A 20796-nucleotide genomic window follows, 5' to 3' on the forward strand; every position below is an offset into this window, starting at 1 on the left:
ATTCCTGGGATTATCTGTTGTGACCTCTGTTTTTGTTTCTGACCTCGATTCTGTGCCACCTGTCTTGACCTTCTGCTACGTCCCTGACTCTGTGCAGCCTGTCCTGACCACAACTCTGATTCTGCCTGCTGTAGCTCACCTTGGCCACTACCGCAAGCAAGTTGCGACTGCGGAGCGACCCGGTGCTAACCCGCCACAGCAAGTCCAACCCGCTTTGTGGGTGCCATTTGACTCCGCTCCCAGGTGTCGGTTTACGTCATCGCTCGCGGTGGTTCCGTGGGTCGATCACCAGCGACCGTGACACTCATGATATCTTACAAAAATGAGAGGGCGTATAATAAACCATGTTAGCATAAAGCAGGCATTCAGTAAATGTTAGTTTATATCAGTTTTTTTCATAAATGAAGGAAAAACATATCACCAAAGTTTTTTTAACCAACATATGTCACAAGGAAATAATCACAAAATCACCTGGATATGTTAGAACTTTATAAACTTAAAAGCGCACAGGGCAGATTTGGAAAAAATAAGCCATGGAAGATTAAAAGTGTTTTAGTCTTTGCTAAGCAGGTTAGACCAATTTTCTTTTAGTCAACTCTCTGCCACTTTACAGCGCCAAAAAAATTAAAGAAACATATGAATTGTGTCACTGAGAAAACCAGTCGGAGGAGGTGGAAAATTAAATTTTTTTATGTCGCAGACCAATAAGACTAATAAGTTGGTCATAAAGGAGAACAGGTGGTGGGTGCGCCACAAAAAAAAGGTGGAAACCCCATAGTAGACGTCCCCTATTCGGGAAGGAAGTATAGGAATTAAGACAGGTACTGTATTGCTGGTCCCAATCTGGTCCCGGTGCTGTGAATCTGTAGCAGTCATGTCAGGAACAGGAGGTGGGAGGGAGGTAACATCTTCCGCACATCTTCTCTGCATTCTGCCTCTTGGTCCAATGAGCGGTTCTTGTCAGGATGCAGGACGCAGAGGAGATGTGTGGGACAAAGTGGGCAAATGGGGACAAATGCCCAACCGTCCAGGACAGTGGGACTGTCCCACTGAATCCAGGATGGTTGGGAGCTTTATTGACATGTAAGTGTCCTTCGTTAAATTGAAGAGTATGCAAGTTGTAGATTAACTGCTTTCCCCACTCTTAACAGACAGCAGGCCATTCATGACAACACACCATTCAGTAATCCTAGACCCGCTCCTCCCTCACAACACCACGGATTAGAAGACATCACCACATAAACATCCCAGGCACTCCCTCAGTTACCAAGGATCGCACTGTATTGTGGGTAATGTAGTCTAAACAGTAGTGACGCATTGGGACTTCCCCAGCTGTGTTCGTATACTGAACTACAATTCCCAGTAGCTCCTTGGAACCTGAGGACGGCGCAGGTCGGAAGCTGTCAGGCTCAGATTGTTGGTGGAGACACAGCAGCAATAACCGGTTTGTAAATTCTCCCGTGGTGACAGGATGGATACTGAGGGAACGGAGACGCCCCCTTCTGTCAGCTGACCCGCCACTTCCTTGTCTGACATCTGCGGCTCTCCTTCCCCTGGTCTGCTTGTCTTTGGGTCGGGGGCGCTGGCGCTGGCGACAGACTGTCCGTGTGGGGGCCTCGGTCCCATAGTATGGAGAGAGCCATGGAGCAGCTCAATAGACTAACCCGATCCCTGCGCCGTGCCCGCACCGTGGAGCTGCCCGAAGGTAATGACATTATACTGACTGCATGGAGGAGGATGAGGAACATGTAGTCATGACAGGTGCACATGAATGATAGTGTGTACAAGTAATGAGGAGCCTGTTCACGTGAATGATAGTGTGTGTACATGTAATGCTGAGCCTGGACACGTGAATGATAGTGTATACATGTAATGCTGAGCCTGGACACGTGAATGATAGTGTATACATGTAATGCTGAGCCTGGACACGTGAATGATAGTGTGTACATGTAATGAGGAGCCTGGACACGTGAATGATAGTGTGTGTTCATGTAATGCTGACCCTGGACAAGTGAATGATAGTGTATACATGTAATGAGGAGCCTGGACACGTGAATGATAGTGTATACATGTAATGAGGAGCCTGGACACGTGAATGATAGTGTGTACATGTAATGAGGAGCCTGGACACGCGAATGATAGTGTGTACATGTAATGAGGAGCCTGGACACGCGAATGATAGTGTGTACATGTAATGAGGAGCCTGGACACGTGAATGATAGTGTGTACATGTAATGAGGAGCCTGGACACATGAATGATAGTGTGTACATGTAATGAGGAGCCTGGACACGTGAATGATAGTGTGTACATGTAATGAGGAGCCTGGACACGTGAATGATAGTGTGTACATGTAATGAGGAGCCTGGACACGTGAATGATAGTGTGTACATGTAATGAGGAGCCTGGACACGTGAATGATAGTGTGTACATGTAATGAGGAGCCTGGACACGTGAATGATAGTGTGTACAAGTAATGAGGAGCCTGGACACGTGAATGATAGTGTGTACATGTAATGCGGAGCCTGGACACGTGAATGATAGTGTGTGTACATGTAATGCTGAGCCTGGACACGTGAATGATAGTGTATACATGTAATGCTGAGCCTGGACACGTGAATGATAGTGTATACATGTAATGCTGAGCCTGGACACGTGAATGATAGTGTGTACAAGTAATGAGGAGCCTGGACACGTGAATGATAGTGTATACATGTAATGAGGAGCCTGGACACGTGAATGATAGTGTATACATGTAATGAGGAGCCTGGACACGTGAATGATAGTGTGTACATGTAATGAGGAGCCTGGACACACGGATGATAGTGTGTGTACATGTAATGAGGAGCCTGGACACACGGATGATAGTGTGTGTACATGTAATGAGGAGCCTGGACACGGGAATGATAGTGTGTGTAGATGTAATGAGGAGCCTGTTCACGTGAATGATAGTGTGTGTACAAGTAATGAGGAGCCTGGACACGTGAATGATAGTGTATACATGTAATGAGGAGCCTGGACACGTGAATGATAGTGTGTACATGTAATGAGGAGCCTGGACACGCGAATGATAGTGTGTACATGTAATGAGGAGCCTGGACACGCGAATGATAGTGTGTACATGTAATGAGGAGCCTGGACACGTGAATGATAGTGTGTACATGTAATGAGGAGCCTGGACACGCGAATGATAGTGTGTACATATAATTAGGAGCCTGGACACGCGAATGATAGTGTGTGTAGATGTAATGAGGAGCCTGGACACGTGAATGATAGTGTATACATGTAATGAGGAGCCTGGACACGTGAATGATAGTGTGTACATGTAATGAGGAGCCTGCACACATGAATGATAGTGTATACATGTAATGAGGAGCCTGCACACATGAATGATAGTGTATACATGTAATGAGGAGCCTGGACACGTGAATGATAGTGTGTACATGTAATGAGGAGCCTGGACACGTGAATGATAGTGTGTGTAGATGTAATGAGGAGCCTGTTCACGTGAATGATAGTGTGTGTACAAGTAATGAGGAGCCTGGACACGTGAATGATAGTGTATACATGTAATGAGGAGCCTGGACACGTGAATGATAGTGTGTACATGTAATGAGGAGCCTGGACACGCGAATGATAGTGTGTACATGTAATGAGGAGCCTGGACACGCGAATGATAGTGTGTACATGTAATGAGGAGCCTGGACACGTGAATGATAGTGTGTACATGTAATGAGGAGCCTGGACACATGAATGATAGTGTGTACATGTAATGAGGAGCCTGGACACGTGAATGATAGTGTGTACATGTAATGAGGAGCCTGGACACGTGAATGATAGTGTGTACATGTAATGAGGAGCCTGGACACGTGAATGATAGTGTGTACATGTAATGAGGAGCCTGGACACGTGAATGATAGTGTGTACAAGTAATGAGGAGCCTGGACACGTGAATGATAGTGTGTACATGTAATGCGGAGCCTGGACACGTGAATGATAGTGTGTGTACATGTAATGCTGAGCCTGGACACGTGAATGATAGTGTATACATGTAATGCTGAGCCTGGACACGTGAATGATAGTGTATACATGTAATGCTGAGCCTGGACACGTGAATGATAGTGTGTACAAGTAATGAGGAGCCTGGACACGTGAATGATAGTGTATACATGTAATGAGGAGCCTGGACACGTGAATGATAGTGTGTACATGTAATGAGGAGCCTGGACACACGGATGATAGTGTGTGTACATGTAATGAGGAGCCTGGACACGGGAATGATAGTGTGTGTAGATGTAATGAGGAGCCTGTTCACGTGAATGATAGTGTGTGTACAAGTAATGAGGAGCCTGGACACGTGAATGATAGTGTGTACATGTAATGAGGAGCCTGGACACGTGAATGATAGTGTATACATGTAATGAGGAGCCTGGACACGTGAATGATAGTGTGTACATGTAATGAGGAGCCTGGACACGTGAATGATAGTGTGTACATGTAATGAGGAGCCTGGACACGCGAATGATAGTGTGTACATGTAATGAGGAGCCTGGACACGCGAATGATAGTGTGTACATGTAATGAGGAGCCTGGACACGTGAATGATAGTGTGTACATGTAATGAGGAGCCTGGACACGTGAATGATAGTGTGTACAAGTAATGAGGAGCCTGGACACATGAATGATAGTGTGTACATGTAATGCGGAGCCTGGACACGTGAATGATAGTGTGTACAAGTAATGAGGAGCCTGGACACGTGAATGATAGTGTGTACATGTAATGCGGAGCCTGGACACGTGAATGATAGTGTGTACATGTAATGCGGAGCCTGGACACGTGAATGATAGTGTGTACATGTAATGCGGAGCCTGGACACGTGAATGATAGTGTGTGTACATGTAATGCTGAGCCTGGACACGTGAATGATAGTGTATACATGTAATGCTGAGCCTGGACACGTGAATGATAGTGTATACATGTAATGCTGAGCCTGGACACGTGAATGATAGTGTGTACAAGTAATGAGGAGCCTGGACACGTGAATGATAGTGTGTGTAGATGTAATGAGGAGCCTGGACACGTGAATGATAGTGTGTACATGTAATGAGGAGCCTGGACACGTGAATGATAGTGTGTACATGTAATGAGGAGCCTGGACACGTGAATGATAGTGTGTACATGTAATGAGGAGCCTGGACACGTGAATGATAGTGTGTACAAGTAATGAGGAGCCTGGACACATGAATGATAGTGTGTACATGTAATGCGGAGCCTGGACACGTGAATGATAGTGTGTGTACATGTAATGCTGAGCCTGGACACGTGAATGATAGTGTATACATGTAATGCTGAGCCTGGACACGTGAATGATAGTGTGTACAAGTAATGAGGAGCCTGGACACGTGAATGATAGTGTATACATGTAATGAGGAGCCTGGACACGTGAATGATAGTGTGTACATGTAATGAGGAGCCTGGACACACGGATGATAGTGTGTGTACATGTAATGAGGAGCCTGGACACGGGAATGATAGTGTGTGTAGATGTAATGAGGAGCCTGTTCACGTGAATGATAGTGTGTGTACAAGTAATGAGGAGCCTGGACACGTGAATGATAGTGTATACATGTAATGAGGAGCCTGGACACGTGAATGATAGTGTGTACATGTAATGAGGAGCCTGGACACGCGAATGATAGTGTGTACATGTAATGAGGAGCCTGGACACGTGAATGATAGTGTGTACATGTAATGAGGAGCCTGGACACATGAATGATAGTGTGTACATGTAATGAGGAGCCTGGACACGTGAATGATAGTGTGTACATGTAATGAGGAGCCTGGACACGTGAATGATAGTGTGTACATGTAATGAGGAGCCTGGACACGTGAATGATAGTGTGTACATGTAATGAGGAGCCTGGACACGTGAATGATAGTGTGTACATGTAATGAGGAGCCTGGACACGTGAATGATAGTGTGTACAAGTAATGAGGAGCCTGGACACGTGAATGATAGTGTGTACATGTAATGCGGAGCCTGGACACGTGAATGATAGTGTGTGTACATGTAATGCTGAGCCTGGACACGTGAATGATAGTGTATACATGTAATGCTGAGCCTGGACACGTGAATGATAGTGTATACATGTAATGCTGAGCCTGGACACGTGAATGATAGTGTGTACAAGTAATGAGGAGCCTGGACACGTGAATGATAGTGTATACATGTAATGAGGAGCCTGGACACGTGAATGATAGTGTGTACATGTAATGAGGAGCCTGGACACACGGATGATAGTGTGTGTACATGTAATGAGGAGCCTGGACACGGGAATGATAGTGTGTGTAGATGTAATGAGGAGCCTGTTCACGTGAATGATAGTGTGTGTACAAGTAATGAGGAGCCTGGACACGTGAATGATAGTGTATACATGTAATGAGGAGCCTGGACACGCGAATGATAGTGTGTACATGTAATGAGGAGCCTGGACACGCGAATGATAGTGTGTACATGTAATGAGGAGCCTGGACACGCGAATGATAGTGTGTACATGTAATGAGGAGCCTGGACACGCGAATGATAGTGTGTACATGTAATGAGGAGCCTGGACACGCGAATGATAGTGTGTACATATAATTAGGAGCCTGGACACGCGAATGATAGTGTGTGTAGATGTAATGAGGAGCCTGGACACGTGAATGATAGTGTATACATGTAATGAGGAGCCTGGACACGTGAATGATAGTGTGTACATGTAATGAGGAGCCTGCACACATGAATGATAGTGTATACATGTAAAGAGGAGCCTGCACACATGAATGATAGTGTATACATGTAATGAGGAGCCTGGACACGTGAATGATAGTGTGTACATGTAATGAGGAGCCTGGACACGTGAATGATAGTGTGTGTAGATGTAATGAGGAGCCTGTTCACGTGAATGATAGTGTGTGTACAAGTAATGAGGAGCCTGGACACGTGAATGATAGTGTATACATGTAATGAGGAGCCTGGACACGTGAATGATAGTGTGTACATGTAATGAGGAGCCTGGACACGCGAATGATAGTGTGTACATGTAATGAGGAGCCTGGACACGCGAATGATAGTGTGTACATGTAATGAGGAGCCTGGACACGTGAATGATAGTGTGTACATGTAATGAGGAGCCTGGACACATGAATGATAGTGTGTACATGTAATGAGGAGCCTGGACACGTGAATGATAGTGTGTACATGTAATGAGGAGCCTGGACACGTGAATGATAGTGTGTACATGTAATGAGGAGCCTGGACACGTGAATGATAGTGTGTACATGTAATGAGGAGCCTGGACACGTGAATGATAGTGTGTACATGTAATGAGGAGCCTGGACACGTGAATGATAGTGTGTACAAGTAATGAGGAGCCTGGACACGTGAATGATAGTGTGTACAAGTAATGAGGAGCCTGGACACGTGAATGATAGTGTGTACATGTAATGCGGAGCCTGGACACGTGAATGATAGTGTATACATGTAATGCGGAGCCTGGACACGTGAATGATAGTGTATACATGTAATGCTGAGCCTGGACACGTGAATGATAGTGTATACATGTAATGCTGAGCCTGGACACGTGAATGATAGTGTATACATGTAATGCTGAGCCTGGACACGTGAATGATAGTGTGTACAAGTAATGAGGAGCCTGGACACGTGAATGATAGTGTATACATGTAATGAGGAGCCTGGACACGTGAATGATAGTGTGTACATGTAATGAGGAGCCTGCACACATGAATGATAGTGTATACATGTAAAGAGGAGCCTGCACACATGAATGATAGTGTATACATGTAATGAGGAGCCTGGACACGTGAATGATAGTGTGTACATGTAATGAGGAGCCTGGACACGTGAATGATAGTGTGTGTAGATGTAATGAGGAGCCTGTTCACGTGAATGATAGTGTGTGTACAAGTAATGAGGAGCCTGGACACGTGAATGATAGTGTATACATGTAATGAGGAGCCTGGACACGTGAATGATAGTGTGTACATGTAATGAGGAGCCTGGACACGCGAATGATAGTGTGTACATGTAATGAGGAGCCTGGACACGCGAATGATAGTGTGTACATGTAATGAGGAGCCTGGACACGTGAATGATAGTGTGTACATGTAATGAGGAGCCTGGACACATGAATGATAGTGTGTACATGTAATGAGGAGCCTGGACACGTGAATGATAGTGTGTACATGTAATGAGGAGCCTGGACACGTGAATGATAGTGTGTACATGTAATGAGGAGCCTGGACACGTGAATGATAGTGTGTACATGTAATGAGGAGCCTGGACACGTGAATGATAGTGTGTACATGTAATGAGGAGCCTGGACACGTGAATGATAGTGTGTACAAGTAATGAGGAGCCTGGACACGTGAATGATAGTGTGTACAAGTAATGAGGAGCCTGGACACGTGAATGATAGTGTGTACATGTAATGCGGAGCCTGGACACGTGAATGATAGTGTGTACATGTAATGCTGAGCCTGGACACGTGAATGATAGTGTATACATGTAATGCTGAGCCTGGACACGTGAATGATAGTGTATACATGTAATGCTGAGCCTGGACACGTGAATGATAGTGTGTACAAGTAATGAGGAGCCTGGACACGTGAATGATAGTGTATACATGTAATGAGGAGCCTGGACACGTGAATGATAGTGTGTACATGTAATGAGGAGCCTGGACACACGGATGATAGTGTGTGTACATGTAATGAGGAGCCTGGACACGGGAATGATAGTGTGTGTAGATGTAATGAGGAGCCTGTTCACGTGAATGATAGTGTGTGTACAAGTAATGAGGAGCCTGGACACGTGAATGATAGTGTGTACATGTAATGAGGAGCCTGGACACGTGAATGATAGTGTATACATGTAATGAGGAGCCTGGACACGTGAATGATAGTGTGTACATGTAATGAGGAGCCTGGACACGCGAATGATAGTGTGTACATGTAATGAGGAGCCTGGACACGTGAATGATAGTGTGTACATGTAATGAGGAGCCTGGACACGCGAATGATAGTGTGTACATATAATTAGGAGCCTGGACACGCGAATGATAGTGTGTGTAGATGTAATGAGGAGCCTGGACACGTGAATGATAGTGTATACATGTAATGAGGAGCCTGGACACGTGAATGATAGTGTGTACATGTAATGAGGAGCCTGCACACATGAATGATAGTGTATACATGTAATGAGGAGCCTGCACACATGAATGATAGTGTATACATGTAATGAGGAGCCTGGACACGTGAATGATAGTGTGTACATGTAATGAGGAGCCTGGACACACTAACCCTTTTTGGAAAGTGAATATGGTGTCTGTGAAGCTTGTAGTAGCTGACTTCAGAGATGAGTGAAGTTTTTAGATATCCATTCAATCCTGTGATGAAGCCTTGTCTTGTGTCTTGTAGATAATGAAACTGCTGTTTACACCTTGATGCCAATGGTAATGGCTGATCAACATAGGTAAGTTATTACACAGCTGGTGAATTATGGTCTCACAAAGGACACCTACAGACTGTAAGATGCATTTGATAATAAAAAAGTTATAGTCACCTTAGTCCTCCTCTTAGGTCCAGAGCTTCCCCTCTGCCGGCAGCCGCACAGTGATGAGACGCAAGACAGTGTCCTGCCACGCACGGAGCGCCGCTTTACGGCGCCAGCACTCACCATTGTTAGGCTGCTGGGGATGTAGATTTGGCCATGAGTGGGCCCACTCAGCAGCGGCCCTGCTCATTGGAAGCAATGGAACAATTGTTTTGTTACTGTTTCTGTGATGTAACCCCTTTGTCACATAGGGTCATTGACATTTAAATGTCTAGGTCAATTTTTTGCAGTTCTGTTCTGCTTTTTTTTTAAATTACAATATCCTTACATATCTTAACTATTTTTACTTTGTTTTTTCCATGACATGTGAGACATTAATTTGATAGAATTATTTTATTATTTTTATAGCATTAATTAGAAGACAAATGACTAAAAATGTAACAAAACTTCAAATGGTCATATCTCCTGAACCATGGCACCTAAAAACACAACACATTCTGGTGTCTTATTTAATCTCCTATTTTGTATAATCTACTGCAGCATAGAAATACCTTACAAAATTGAAATTCCCAGCTAGTGACAGGTCCCTATTAACTAACTGACACCCTTCTTTTAGCTAAAAAATGTTTCCCTCACATCCACTTAAGGCTGCATTCACACTACCGCAAGGGGGACGTATATACGGCCAACGTATATACGGCCGATATACGTCCCCCATAGACGGCAATGGGCGCGCGGCGCCCTACGGGAGCGGTACTGCTCCGTGCCCCGTGAAAAAATAGGACATGTCCTATTTTTTCAGGGCATACGGCGCCGTGCGCCATATATCCCTATGGAGAGGGGCGGGGGTGAGCAGTGTTAACACATGTTAATACATTTACATTTGCGTTTTGTTAATGTCACGTTTACACTGCGTTTTGTAAATGCAAATGTTAATAGTAATGTAATTAGGCAAATCACCTCATCTCGGCTGTTGTAATGTGTTTCAAAATGTGATGAAAACGCAACCAAAACACACTGGGGCACATTTACTAAGGGTCCGAATGCTGCGTTTTCGTTGGGTTTCACGATTCTTTTCCGTTTTGCCCTTAATTGCCCAGGGTTTTTGGCGCAGACGATCGCATTGTGTCGCATTGGCGCCAGCTTGCATGCGACACAAATCGGTGAGCGTGGTCGTCGGACAAACCGCGGAATTTAAAACGCAAATTGTTCACCTGCATCGGGAAGAAGAAGGTGATGTCCGGCGGACCTCAGTGGGGGAAGCGACAGATGCAGGAAATTAGACGTACAATCTGCAGGCCCCAAATCCTCGTCGGACAATGCACGGCGGGGATCGCGACGGGACGGGTAAGTAAATGTGCCCCACTGTGGGACCGTGCCCTTAATCAACTTTATCTTATATTACCTGGAATCAGAAGGGGCGTGTCCTGCTCCTCCCACCTACTCCTCCCCATGCTTTATGCCTCCTTACTATTCAACAGTTCTTGTCATGTGACCAGTGTGATGTCATCTAAGGTCCTCTACCCTTTACACACAGCAGCGAGTCAGCCGCCACTGGGCGTTACTGTCCCCACTCCTGCACACTCACTGCAGCCGGCTGTGTTTATTTTTACACCAGGCAGGGCCTGGCATATAGATAAGTACTTTGCAAGGGCCCCGCAATGGCAAAGCACAAGTGTCGGCATTTGATAAATAACCCCCTGTGTATGTATCTGATGATCAAATACAGTTTGCTAATGGAGGAGGCTAAAGGACCTTCGATGATGTCACTCTGATCACATGACATGAATGTAACACAAGGCACAGTATAAAAAAAATTGACACCATATTTCCTATAAGTAAATAGAGCTTTTTAAGCTAAATAACACTTGCAGCCAGTTGAAATGGATTAAAGTTGACTCAACCTCTGTCCTTGTGTGTACCACATTGAGCATGGAGAAAAGAAAGAAGACCAAAAAACTGTCTGAGGACTCAAAATTGTGAGGAAGCATGAACAATCTCAAATCCATCTCCAAAGACCTGTGTCTAGCGTGCACAGTGTCATCAAGAAGTGTAAAGCCCCTGGCACTGTGGCTAACCTCCCTAGATGTGGACAGAAAAGAAAAATTGACCAGAGATTTCAACGCAAGATTGTGTGGATGGTGGATAAAGAACCTCGACTAACATCCAAGTTCAAGCTGTCCTGCAGACTGAGGGTACAACAGTGTCAACCCGTACTATCCGTTGGTGAATTAAATGGGACTGTGTGATAGGATACCCAGGAAGACCCCACTTCTTATACAGAAACATTAAAAAAGCCAGGCTGGAGTTTGCCAAAACTTACCTTAAACGTTTTGGAAGAATGTTCTCTGGTCAGATGAGACAAAAGTAGAGCTTTTTGGGAAAAGGCATCAACATAGAGTTTACAGGGAAAAAAGAGGCCTTCAAAGAAAAGAACACAATTCCTACAGTCAAACATGTGGGTATCCAAAAAAGAGGTCACAGGCAATGCACCGGCGCTTTGGGTTAAAAAAAAACCTTACTAGGAACCAGGCTAATTAAGTTCCAAAAATTGTTAGGTTTTATTTAAGTACATGGATGAGAGTATAAAACATGTACAGTTAAAAATCATAAAATCCAGTAGAAGAGAATCCTACTGGATTTTTAAATTAAGAACACTATACCCTGATGGGCTAAATGCGGTACTGGAATCCATCTAACCGTTCCCCGGGTGTATACACATACAAAATAAAAACCCCCTATTCATTTCGGTTTACATCTTTTACTCACATTATGCTTGTCTTCGGCGCATCGTGCGGCGGCCCGTCCATCTCCTGTCTTTGCGGTCCACGGTCCTGTCAAGTTTGACCCCGCCAGGCTTCCGTAGTTCATTGACGTCACTATATGGCAATCCCCGTTGCCATGACAATAGACGCGATCTTCACTCCCTGCACCTAGTCGCGGTTCTCATCTCCTTGTTTACATCACGGTCCTTCGGGTCTCCCGGAAATAAGTAAATGTTTATTATATTTTACTACTGATTGTTTCTTTTTTATTTTTATTGATACTGTATATGAAATGACCTTTTTTATACTTGTTATGATATTTTACTATTATTCTCAATATCTTGAATTCTCCCTTATGTAACCCGGTGTCAGGTTTTCCCGGGCTAATCCCGGGGCGCCTATTAAACACTTGGTATGCAAGTATATAAACACTTGTGGATTTTTACTTCTTTATACCTGACGAAGGCTTAAGTACTAAGCCGAAACGCGTTGTATGATTTTTAACTGTACATGTTTTATACTCTCATCCATGTACTTAAATAAAACCTAACAATTTTTGGAACTTAATTAGCCTGGTTCCTAGTAAGGTTTTTTTGAACCCAAAGCGCCGGTGCATTGCCTGTGACCTCTTTTTTTGGATACCCACTTTCTTTCACCGCTACCCCGCCGTCTGGATCGGGCAAAGCGGACACCAGGAATCGACTGGCAGCTATACGCTTTATCACTCCCTGGACAAGGTGAGCGGCTATATAGCCACACTTCCTTACTTCTATACGCTAACTAGATATACTTCACGAGGTTAGCGCCTCTTGTCTCTCTCCTTACCCTCCTTATATCGTACCGGACCCACCGCCTCCGGAGTGCATGAGGGGGTAATCCTACACCGGACTCCTTTAATCTACAGTCAAACATGGAGGAGGTTCCCTGATGTTTTTGGGTTGCTTTGCTGCCTCTGGCACTGGACTGCTTGACTGTGTGCATGGCATTATGAAGTCTGAAGACTACTAACAAATTTTGCAGCATAATGTAGGGCTCAGTGTGAGAAAGCTGGGTCTCCCTCATGGGTCATGGGTCTTCCAGCAGGACAATGACCCAAAACACACTTCAAAAAGCACTAGAAAATGGTTTGAGAGAAAGCATGGAGACTTCTAAAGTGGTCAAGAGTAAAGAGTCCAGACCTGAATCCCATAGAACCCCTGAGGAGAGATCACAAAATGGTAGTTTGTAGAAGGCACCTTCCAATCTCAGGGACCTGGAGCAGTTTGCCAAAGAAGAATGGTCTAAAATTCCAGCAGAGCATTGTAAGAAACTCACTGATGGTTACCAGAAGCGGTTGTTCACCATTATTTTGTCTAAAGGTTGTGTTACCAAGTATTAAACTGAGAGGGTGCCGATATTTTTGTCCAGCCCATTTTTGGAGTTTTGTGTAACATGATCAATGATTTGACTTTTTTTTTTTCATTCTCTCTTGTGTTTTTTCATTGTAAGCAAAATAAATTGATATTAATACCAAGGAATTTGTGATTGCAATCATTTTCTGGAAGAAAATGAGGATTATCTGACAGAATTGCAGGGGTGCCAGTACCTTTGGCTACACTGTATATGTTCACAAAGCTAACTTATACTGCAGATCTTGGTGTGAACGCCACAAACTGCAGAGCAGAATTTTGTTATACAGAACCTAAAAGTTAATTGTGTAATTTAAAATGTAAATTTTGTAAAATATACATCAAATGACTACAGATATGAAGTGTGACTTTTTCACAAACTTTGGCCCAAATTTACTCTAGTCCCTAGGTGGTCCATAGCAATGCATTAAGATTTTTTTTTGCAACTTGTTACTCAAAAAGTTGCACAATTTAGTAAAAATGTTGCACAATTTTTTTCCATAAGTGAAAATGAAGCCACATTCATCAAGCTTTCTTAGCCTCCAAAATTAAATATACCAAAAGATTCACAAAAACTTCCAGAAAACAGGAGTAATATTCTGCCTAATGATTAAATTGCCCCACTGAGTGTATGCATGTATATATTTATTTTTCTTGGAATGCTTCCAGAAAATGTAACATTTTATGTTTCTATTATATATACATTATACATACATTGTTTATAAGTCAGCTGACTACTAAAATTTTACTTTAATTTCAGGTCTGTTCTGGAGTTACTTTCAAATTCCAAGTTTGATGTCAACTATGCCTTTGGAAGAGTAAAACGTAGTTTACTTCACATTGCTGCCAAGTGAGTTATTTATTATATGCTTAATTATTTTTTTTAGTTAAAGTTGCCATCAGGTTGTAGCCTGATTTGCTACATTAGATTTCAAGACTCATTATTCTAAAATTTTTCACCTATAGGGCTGTGTTTCAAGTTTTTACCAAAGTACCATAATAGTTTTTATTGCTATTGTTTTGGAGTGTTTCTTTTTATGATCTTTTTTTTTTTTTGTGTGTGTGTGGTGGTTTTCCAATTATCAGCGGGTTAAAAAAAAAAAAAAAAAATTAACCCTTTTGTGACCAAGGGCCATTGGTATCTGAATATCCTGGTCAATTTAGCAATTCTGTTCTACTCATCTTTAAGTGATAATATCTTTGGAACAGCTTTGCATTTTATGACTTTCACTTTAAAGGGGTTTTTCCACGAAGGAAAGGTAGGTCCTATCCACGGTCCCTTTTAGGACCCCATGTCGCTCCATCAGAGAAATTGAGCAGACAGTCGCACATGACTGTGCTGCTACATCAATCTCTATGGAGCTTACGGAAATTGTTGAGCGCCATGGTTGGTGATCTCTGTCTGCTTCATTAATCTGACAGAGCGACAAGGGGTCCCATGGACCTTGTTTTTGCAATCTGCAGGGGTCTCGGCACTGATCAGCAACTACATTGTTGAAGCAAAATTTTAATAAACCAAAATATGTTTAAAATATTAAAGGCGTCAATCGTTCACCCTTCCCCAGGTTCAAAGACGCCACACTCAAGTGAGTTTATCTGATGGGAATGAGGCAATACATAATAATAATTCCTTTTTTTTATATAGCGCACACAGATTACGTAGAACTACACAGAGCTTACCAAATCAGTCCGTGTCCCCAATGGGGCTCACAATCTAATCAACCTACCAGTATGTTTTGGGGTGCGGGAGGAAAACAGAGGAACCGGAGGAAACCCACGTAAACACGGAGAGAACATGAAAATTCCTTGCAGCTGTTGACCCTGGGTCATGAACCCAGGTCTCCAGCGCTGCAGGGCTGTAATATTAACCACTAAGCCACCATACATTAGATTATGATATGAAATATTGCCAGGTTCCATTAACGAGATAACAAAATTAGTTACATAAACAAAAACTTACGCATGTTCTAAAATTTGTGTAATGGCTGTCTTCTTCAACTCTTGAAGTAATTCTTTATCCAAAGAGCAGTGCATTGATGATGTAGCATGTCTCCACCAGAGATCGCGATAACGCCTCTACAAGCGTCTATAACGCTTGTAGAGGCTGATTTACCCCTCTAAAAAACCGCCAACCGTATAAATACGCTTGGTGGTTATCTGCCGGCGCTTGCTGCCCAGGATCTCAGCTCACGCCCGCAACACTCGGCAACACCCACAATATAGTGCTGCCCCCTCCTCTCCTGCCGAGCTATTTGGCGGCTCCGATGGAATGTCATGTGACCAGAGCACAGGTCACATGACATTCTACATCAGCCGCGGGCTGAAGCAGTGAGTAGCTCCCCCCCATGGCCGTGTGCGACCGTGCACACAGAGCTATGAACAAGATTGGGCTGTCTATGTGACAGACCAATCTTGTAGCCAGAGCAGCCCCTGTATATAGTGAGAGGCTGCAGGGAAGGTGCTATATGCATGATCTATATATAAGTTTAGCAGGGAACACATGTGACCTTGGAAAAAAAAAAAAAAAAAAAAAAAAAAGAATTAAAAAAACCCAAAAAATGACAGTAAAAGTAAAAATTAAACAGTTTAAAAAAAGCGTTATGCTCCCAGTCCCCCCCCCCAAAAAATTGAATAAGTTTAGCGGTGTCAGGCATCAGCCAGGTCTATGGGGGAGGGGGTCCTGGGGGTGGCCAGCGTCAGCTCTGGCCCGCTCTGTGGGTGGGGTCTGGGGCTCAGCGTCAGCCCTGGCCCGCTCTGTGGGTGGTGGTGTGAGTCTGCGGCCAGCGTCAGCCCTGGCCCGGCGTCGGCTCTGGCGCTCTCTGTGGTGGGGTCTGGGGCTCAGTGTCAGCGCAGGGCCGCTCTTTGGGTGGTGGGGGAGATCTGGGGCCAGCTTCAGCCCTGGTCCTCTCTGTGGGTGGTGGGTTCTTGGGCCGGCGTCAGCTCTGGCCCGCTCTGTGGGTGATGGTAGGGGTCTGGGGCTCAACGTCAGCCCTGGCCCACTCTGTGGGTGGTGGTGGGGGTCTGGGGCCAGCGTCAGCTCTGGCCCACTTTATGGGTGCAGGGGTCTTGGGGGGGGGGGGGGGGATGGGCGTCAGCTCTGGCCCTCTCTGTGGGTGGGGTCTGGGGCGCAGCGTCAGCCTTGGGCAACTCTGTGGGTGGTTGGTGGTCTGGGTCCGGCATCGGCCCCAAATAGTACTATAATTGTCCCAAGAAGCTACAAAAACAGGGGCTGTAACACATTTTCTTCTATAAATAGACATCTTTAATAATAATAATCTTTATTTATATAGCGCCATAATATTCCGTAGCGCTTTACAAATCATAGGGAACATATACAAATAAAATAAGACAGTACAGGGTAAAAACATAGTCATATGGAACAAAAGTCTATTAACACTATATACGACTAGGAGTTATATATTTGTATTACTGAAAATTTCATACTCCTCCTCGGCTGAGATTACTCCTCAAAAATGGTGAGAGGAGTATTATTACCCTTATGGAAAAATGTTAGTGCGACCTCTGGTCTCCACATACACAGACTCTCCCAGTCTCCATATCCTTTTGTTTTTTGCTTTACTTTCCCTGGACAGGCCCAACCTGTATTATCTTTTGCCCAAATGACTTGAACTACCGAGAATTTCACTTTCCCTAACCGGCCAGCCCTCTAGGACAGGATTTGAGCCCACCAGAAGGTCATTAACTGCCTAGCATCCTTTTACATTGTAATGTGTAGTATTTTAGTTATTTACATTTCCTACTAGTTTGGTATTTTTCATATATCTGTCTTTACTATACTTTTGGTTTTTGACTAATAATTGGTTGTTGTTTTTTCAGTTGTGGTTCTGTGGAGTGCTTAGTTCTACTCCTGAAGAGAGGAGCCAATCCAAACTATCAAGATATTTCGGGGTGCACACCTCTTCATTTGGCTGCACGAAATGGGTATGTTTAGGATAATCTTCCATATAAATATTTAAAGGAAACCTACCATTTGATTTGATGCATTATGAAGCAAACATACCTTGAGAATGCTGTAGCTACACTGATGCAGAAGCATATTCTGGTTAATCCCTGATCTGAGTGATTTTTCTGAAAAAGCAATTAACATTCAGTATCTTGGGAAAGCTGGGTCATGTTGGCTGACATAAACACATTACACACGGGAGCTTGTAATTACAAATGGAGGTTAGTCAAGACATGACTAATCAACCAGGGCTGTATCAGGCATACAAGGCAGCTGGGGGATGGTGCAGCAATTGCTTATTCTGTCTGGCAGGGAGAATCTTGTGCTAGAAGAGGCGCTGAAGCCAGTGCTGAAGGAGCCATAGTAGTGACAGAGCTTCATTATCATAATGTTATATCTGTTTTATCCGCAAAACCACTCAGGGATTAACCAAGATATGATCCTGCATCAGTGCAGCTACAGCAGTCTCAAGGTATGTTTGCTTCATAATGCATGAAATCAAATGGTAGATTTACTTTAAAGTAGAGAATAGAATTTGCCTAATTTGTGGTCATCTCCATCCTACCCTCTCTCACTGATTTAGGCTTAAAGGAAACCTACCACTTGTAGTGGCAGGTTTCTGATGGAAAGACCGGGCACCAGCTCAGGGTGAGCTGGTGCCGGAGCTTATTTTTGTCAGTGTTTTAAACCGCGGTATCGCGTTTTAAAACACTTTTTAAACTTTATAGCCGGCGCAGGGAGGTACGCGCTCGGCGCTTACCGTGCGCGCGGCTACATAGGAGAGCCGCTCGCATGGTAAGCGCTGAGCGCGTACCTCCCTGCGCCGGCTATAAAGTTTAAAAAGTGTTTTAAACCGCGGTACCGCGATTTAAAACACTAACAAAAATAAGCTCCTGCACCAGCTCACGCTGAGCTGGTGCCCGGTATTTCCATCAGAAACCTGCCACTACAAGTGCACCATAACCCACCCAAATAAATATTTCATTAAAAAACTATGATTGCCCTTAAATGGTTCCTTTCCATGGCTACAATGTTACAAAAATCTGTTTGTAAACTTATATGCAACTCACCTGAGGTGAGTCCACTGATATTAATTGGGCCCTGCATATTAAATTTTACTTGCATTGCTCTGCCTCCTTGTTCATTATTCACATATGTCACTGCTAGGACATGCTTCTGTATGGAACTACTACTTGGGGTGCTGCAGACATGTACAGCTTTGTTTACCGGTACTTCTTTAGGGGTAAAAATGCTGTTCCAAAAAGATTTAGAGAGAGTTCTGTCACATCATTGGGCACTTTATTGCGGCGTGATATCATCAAAGGTCCTGTCCCGAGTTACATTTGCAACGTGTACCCCATTTATGTATCTGATCATATGAAATTACAGCTTGCCTCCATGGATTTCTACTCCTCACCATCCTCCGTGGAGGCATTGTGTCATCAGATACATACATGGGGTAGACTTTGCAAATGTAACTGTGTAAAGGACCTTGGATGACTTCACCTTGGTCACATGACATTAAGTGCTGAATTCTGAGAAGAGGCATGGGACATTGGGTGGAGTAGTTGGAAAGAGCCGCCCGAGCATGACATGTCCCCTCTGATGCCAGGGAAAATAACCTAAAATTGATTTATGGGGATGTATAGGGAAACTTTTATTTGTAAAAAGTTGCATTGCAGCACATCCACGTGAAGCTACTTACATTTAGTTCACAGTTTATGGAAGTGCTGTTTAGCTGTGTTTATTGTATTTGATGTTAACTGTTTGTATATAACTTATATTACAGGAAAAAGAAATGTATGAGCAGACTTCTAGAATATAATGCCGATGTTAATATTTGCAACAATGAGGGCCTGACTGCTGTAAGTATAAATTGGGAAGGGTCTTGTTAAGTGTAGTCTGGCTCCAAATGCATTGCACTCCGGTCTCCAACATGGTCTCAACATCATCAACACTCCTCTTTACTCTTCATATATATTGAACTAACAACCCAATTCATGAATCTAGGAATGCATTGAGGAAATATTTGTAAAGGAATCATTTAATTCATTTAAAGGACATCTACTACCAGGATTTAAGGATTGTAAACCAAGTACACTAACATACAGGTCAGTGTCCCCTCAAGAACTGCTCTTTAAGATTCCTCTGCCCTTGTTTTGAAGTAAAAAAGACTTTAAATTATGCAAATGAGCCTGAGGGACTCCAGGCACTTATGGAGCCTAAAGCCTCTCGGGCTCATCTGCATAATTTTAAAAACCTGGGCATAAGCTAAGAGAAAAGCAGAGGGGGCACTCGCCACTATGTCGGTGTGCTTGGTTTACAATCCATCATCCTGGTGGTGATGTCCTTTAACTATTACTTTAACCCCTAGGCGCACCAGGACGTTATAGTACGTCCCCGGGGCTAGAGAATTAGCGCACGGGGACGTTCTATAACGTCCTGCTAGGGCATTTTTAATTAATACAGGCGGTCCCCTACTTAAGAACACTCGACTTACATACGACCCATAGTTACAAACGGACCTCTGGATATTGGTAATTTATTGTACTTTACTCCTAGGCTACAATAAACAGCTGTAACAGTTATCAAATGTGTCTGTAATGAAGCTTTACTGTGAATCCTGGTTCTTATGACAACGCAACATTTTTAAAATCCAATTGTCACAGAGACCAAAAAAGTTCTGGCTGGGATTACAATGATAAAATATACAGTTCCGACTTACATACAAATTCAACTTAAGAACAAACCTACAGACCCTATCTTGTATGTAACCCGGGGACTGCCTGTACTCATTTAAAAAATGTTATGCACTCCAAAATAAGCCCACTAAAAAGAACAACTCTTCTCGCAAAAATTAAGCCCCTAACCAGATTTGTCAGCGGAAAAATAAAAAAGTTATGCATATGAAAAGATGGTGATGCTAAAATGAACAAGATTTTCTCCAAATTGGTTTTTATTCAGTACAATTGAATAAAATGCACAAAACCCCCACATATTTGGTATCCCTGCGTCCGTAACAATCTGCATAAAAAAACTTAATCGTTATTAGATCCGCAAAGTGAAC

At 43.7% G+C, this 20796-nt stretch overlaps 1 protein-coding gene across 5 annotated transcripts in view; it reads left to right on the forward strand.

The window, feature by feature from the left end:
* Positions 1 to 1355: 1355 nt before the first annotated feature.
* HACE1 (HECT domain and ankyrin repeat containing E3 ubiquitin protein ligase 1) overlaps positions 1356 to 20796 on the forward strand; it is an 80740-nt gene continuing 61299 nt past the window's right edge. For 3 of the 5 annotated variants that reach the window (XM_072141887.1, XM_072141890.1, XM_072141889.1), the window contains exons 1-5: positions 1357 to 1705; positions 9477 to 9531; positions 14526 to 14615; positions 17603 to 17707; positions 19519 to 19594. In XM_072141887.1, coding sequence (XP_071997988.1) covers positions 1630 to 1705; positions 9477 to 9531; positions 14526 to 14615; positions 17603 to 17707; positions 19519 to 19594 — 402 coding nt within the window. In that variant the 5' untranslated portion in view covers positions 1357 to 1629. Of the gene's footprint in view, positions 1706 to 9476; positions 9532 to 14525; positions 14616 to 17602; positions 17708 to 19518; positions 19595 to 20796 lie in introns of all 5 variants that reach the window. The other 2 variants (XM_072141891.1, XM_072141888.1) reach the window with 2 other exon arrangements.

Source organism: Engystomops pustulosus, chromosome 3 (assembly GCF_040894005.1).
Source record: "Engystomops pustulosus chromosome 3, aEngPut4.maternal, whole genome shotgun sequence".
Taxonomy (NCBI): domain Eukaryota; kingdom Metazoa; phylum Chordata; class Amphibia; order Anura; family Leptodactylidae; genus Engystomops; species Engystomops pustulosus.